The 3405-nt window shown below is 44.9% G+C and overlaps 1 protein-coding gene across 1 annotated transcript; it reads left to right on the forward strand.

Annotated features, from left to right (window-relative positions):
- The first annotated feature begins 745 nt into the window (after positions 1 to 745).
- On the forward strand, positions 746 to 1999 carry LOC147976241 (uncharacterized). The gene has a single exon (XM_087520791.1). It carries the CDS (start codon positions 746 to 748, stop codon positions 1997 to 1999), a length of 1254 nt encoding a protein of 417 aa, XP_087376917.1.
- The last annotated feature ends 1406 nt before the right edge of the window (positions 2000 to 3405 follow it).

The raw sequence follows: 3405 nt of genomic DNA on the forward strand, positions 1-3405 counted from the left end.
CGGGTCTTGGATGTGCTCGTGGTGCACATGATGTCATGCTTAAATGCGTGCGTGCGGCTCTACTTGCTGGTCCTGTCGTCAGGTGTGCCCGTGGAGGTGAGGACAATGCCGCCGGGGACGCTAGTGACGCTCGACGTGGTCGTCGACGCTTGGGCTTGGCTGGTCACAGTAGAATGCGCCCGACTCTGACAAAGTGGCAAGGCGGCCGTGTCGAAGTTGTTCCATCTTCGCTAAATGGCAGCAGCAATCATGCAACAAGCCCCGCCGACAACATTAACCAAGGTGATTGTACCGAAGGTGTTCCATCTTCAGTAAATGGCAGCGATAATGATGCAACCAGCCCTGCTGGCAACGTTAACCAAGGTGACTGTACTGAAGGTGTTCCATCTTCGGTAGATGGCAGCGACAATGATGCAACCAGCCCCGCCGGCAACGTTAACCCATGCATCTGTGTGGAGTTGAACAAAGGTGTTGTTCCGGAGAGTGGCCTTGTAGTACAAGCTGAAGTAGCTGAGACCGACAACAACAATGGTTAGTCTACTCCATGAGTTATTTAAGTTAGTCCTTGTTTGATGTCACTGTGAGTAATCTGTGGCACTAAATTCTTGTTAATTTCTAGAGAATTATAGTTCATTTTAGCTGAAAGTAATTCAGTTCTTGTTCTGAATGTTCTGTAGGCTCAAATGCTAATAGAAAAAAGAAGTGAAAATGGTACCAAGACAATCAAAAGCAAGAATTTTATGCCATGATATTAGAGCGGAGAAATCAAGGCGTACTAAAACGAGGGGTGGTTGAGGAGGTGGCAGAGCTTTGTCAAGTTAATTACCGGACTGTTCAAAACATATGGTTGAAAGGCGAGCGAGCTGGTGGTATTCATGGGGTAGCAAACAAAAGGGTGAAAACTTATGGCCGCAAGAAGATACCGTTTGATTCGGATGCCATAAAACAGATTGAGTTGAGCAAAAGAACTACGTTCAAAGATCTTGCTAATGAGCTTAAAATGGCGAAGACAACATTATGGAGAAGGTTGAAGGAGGGCAGACTGAAGCGCCATACAAATTCAATTAAATCCACACTAACTGATGACAACAAGCTAGGTCGGATTCGGTTTTGTTTATCCATGTTGGATGAACTAAGTGTGCCTGAAGAAACAACATTTAAAGGCTTGTACAATGTCATTCATATTGATGAGAAGTGCTTCTACTGCACTAAAGGTACTCAGAACTACTACTTGGCACCTGATGAAGAAGAGCCCTATCGCAGCACACAGAGCAAGAGATTTATTGAGAAAGTGATGTTCTTGGCAGCGGTAGCAGGGCCTCGTTATGATGATCATGGTGTCATGACATTTGATGGCAAGATTGGAATTTGGCCGTTCACATATCAGGACTTTGCAAAGAGGTGTAGCCCTTACCGTGAGAGGGGGGAAGAGGTAACCAAGGTTTTGTCGTCGGTGACAAAGGATGCCGGTAGAGATTATATGGTGAACAAGCTTCTACTTGCCATCAAGGATTTGTGGCCGGCTTCGGAACGCGGACGCATAATATACATTCAGCAAGATAATGCAAAGACCCATATTTCTGTGAATGACAGTGTGCTTTGTGTAGCAGCACAGGCGTATGGATGGGATATTAGGCTTACATGTCAGCCGCCAAACTCACCTGATTTGAACATTCTTGACTTAGGGTTCTTTGTGGCACTTCAGGCTCTTTTTGAGAAGATGTCCCCTGGTAAAATTGCTGATATTGTTGCGAAGGTGAAAAAAGCATATGACACATACCCGACTAAGAGAAGCAACCGTATTTTTCTTACCCTTCAGTCATGCATGCGCGAGGTACTGAAGCAGAAAGGAGGTAACTGGTACAAGGTCCCGCACATGAGGAAGTCATTTTTGGCGGCACTCGAAATGCTTCCGGACGTAATACCCTGCGATGCCGATGTTGTAATTGCTTCTATTGAGGCCCTTCCAGATGTATTTCTTGTGGCTTGTTATCATTAATAAACTTAGCGAATTTGTTATTTATACAGTCCTGAATTTAAGCATACTCGTACGGTACTTGTAGCATTATTCATAATCTTAGAGAACTCGTTCTTTGTTTTTTGATGCTTATTACTCCATGCCATCGAGTAATCTTAAAAGAACTCATTGTTCTTTTTTTTGGTGATGCTTACTACTCCATCACTTCGACTTATCTTTTGCTTTGAGAGTAGAACATTGCAAGTAAAAGTAACCAACAAAATGTGCTTCATTCATGCCATTATTAAAGTATGGTGCCACTTAACAAACTCATGCAATACAAAAAAGACTTTGGGCACAATGACAATTTCTGAAATCACACCAAATGTCTAGTGCTAAACAAAGAGTAGTTGCGTCACTGATTACGTGGTCATTTCGTCATCATCTTTGGATCATACGATGTCATCAAGGACTTTAGTCTGAAATCCCTATACGAATCCATTCCTGGGGGTACCGAGTCCGACATTGAATCAGGGGCATAAAATCGTTCCACACACACTTCACTTGCCCTAGCAGCTTGCATTGCTTCAAACTCGAAATCGATTGTCTCAGCATCGCTATCCACCTCATCATTCTTTATGGCCTTATCATTTACCATGTTGCTCTTATCGTTCTCCTCGCCATATTGGTGCTCCCCTTGATCGATGCCTCCAGTTATGGCGCTAAAAGTTAGAACAAGGCATGTCATACTACATGTACAAATATGATGGAGAAAAGCAAACGTATAAGTGGGGCTAACCAAAAATCAGTGATGTTACTTGACATGATGGATATTCCATACATACGGCAAAGGTCAGAGCGTTGAGCATTGCTTGACATGGCATGCTTCAAGAGGCCGATGCGGCGTATGGTTCGGACACCGCGTAGTTCACGACCTCATTGACGGTGGCGATTCCCGCCTTGGAAGAAGTTACAGACCGGATGTCGAGCACCATGTGTGCGCAATAACCCGGCTTGTTGGACACCGCCGCTGTCGGCCATGGCCGCATCATGCAAAATCTGGTCAGCGAGCTTCACGCTGGACAACACAAGCGAGGAGTCCTCGGCGAGACACCAGCCGTGGTCTTGCACCTCACTAAACAGGCCCAAGGACTTGTTCGTTTCTTCCACCTGACTGAATAGTTCCATAGCCGTTTCTTCCACCTGACTGAATAGTTCCATAGCGGGATCATCCTCTTGGCTAAAAATATGTAGCAATGAGTTGAACCTATCTTCCTCCAGCGTGAATGGATCCATGGTGGAAGAGAAAGGGTGTCTGTTCATGGAGGAAGAGAAAGATGTCATCTACGCTCTCAAGGAGGAAACAATAAAAAATGGGATTGCATGCGACGGGAGGATATACAATTTCCTAACGAAACGATGGGGCCCTTTTTTCCCAACAAACACAT

Source organism: Triticum urartu, chromosome 4A, assembly GCF_056163025.1.
Source record: "Triticum urartu cultivar PI428250 chromosome 4A, HENAU_Tu73, whole genome shotgun sequence".
Lineage (NCBI taxonomy): Eukaryota > Viridiplantae > Streptophyta > Magnoliopsida > Poales > Poaceae > Triticum > Triticum urartu.

What these genes read in the sequence shown, in the direction of transcription:
- LOC147976241 (XM_087520791.1), top strand. Translation starts at nt 746, where the DNA reads ATGATATTAGAGCGGAGAAATCAAGGCGTACTAAAACGAGGGGTGGTT.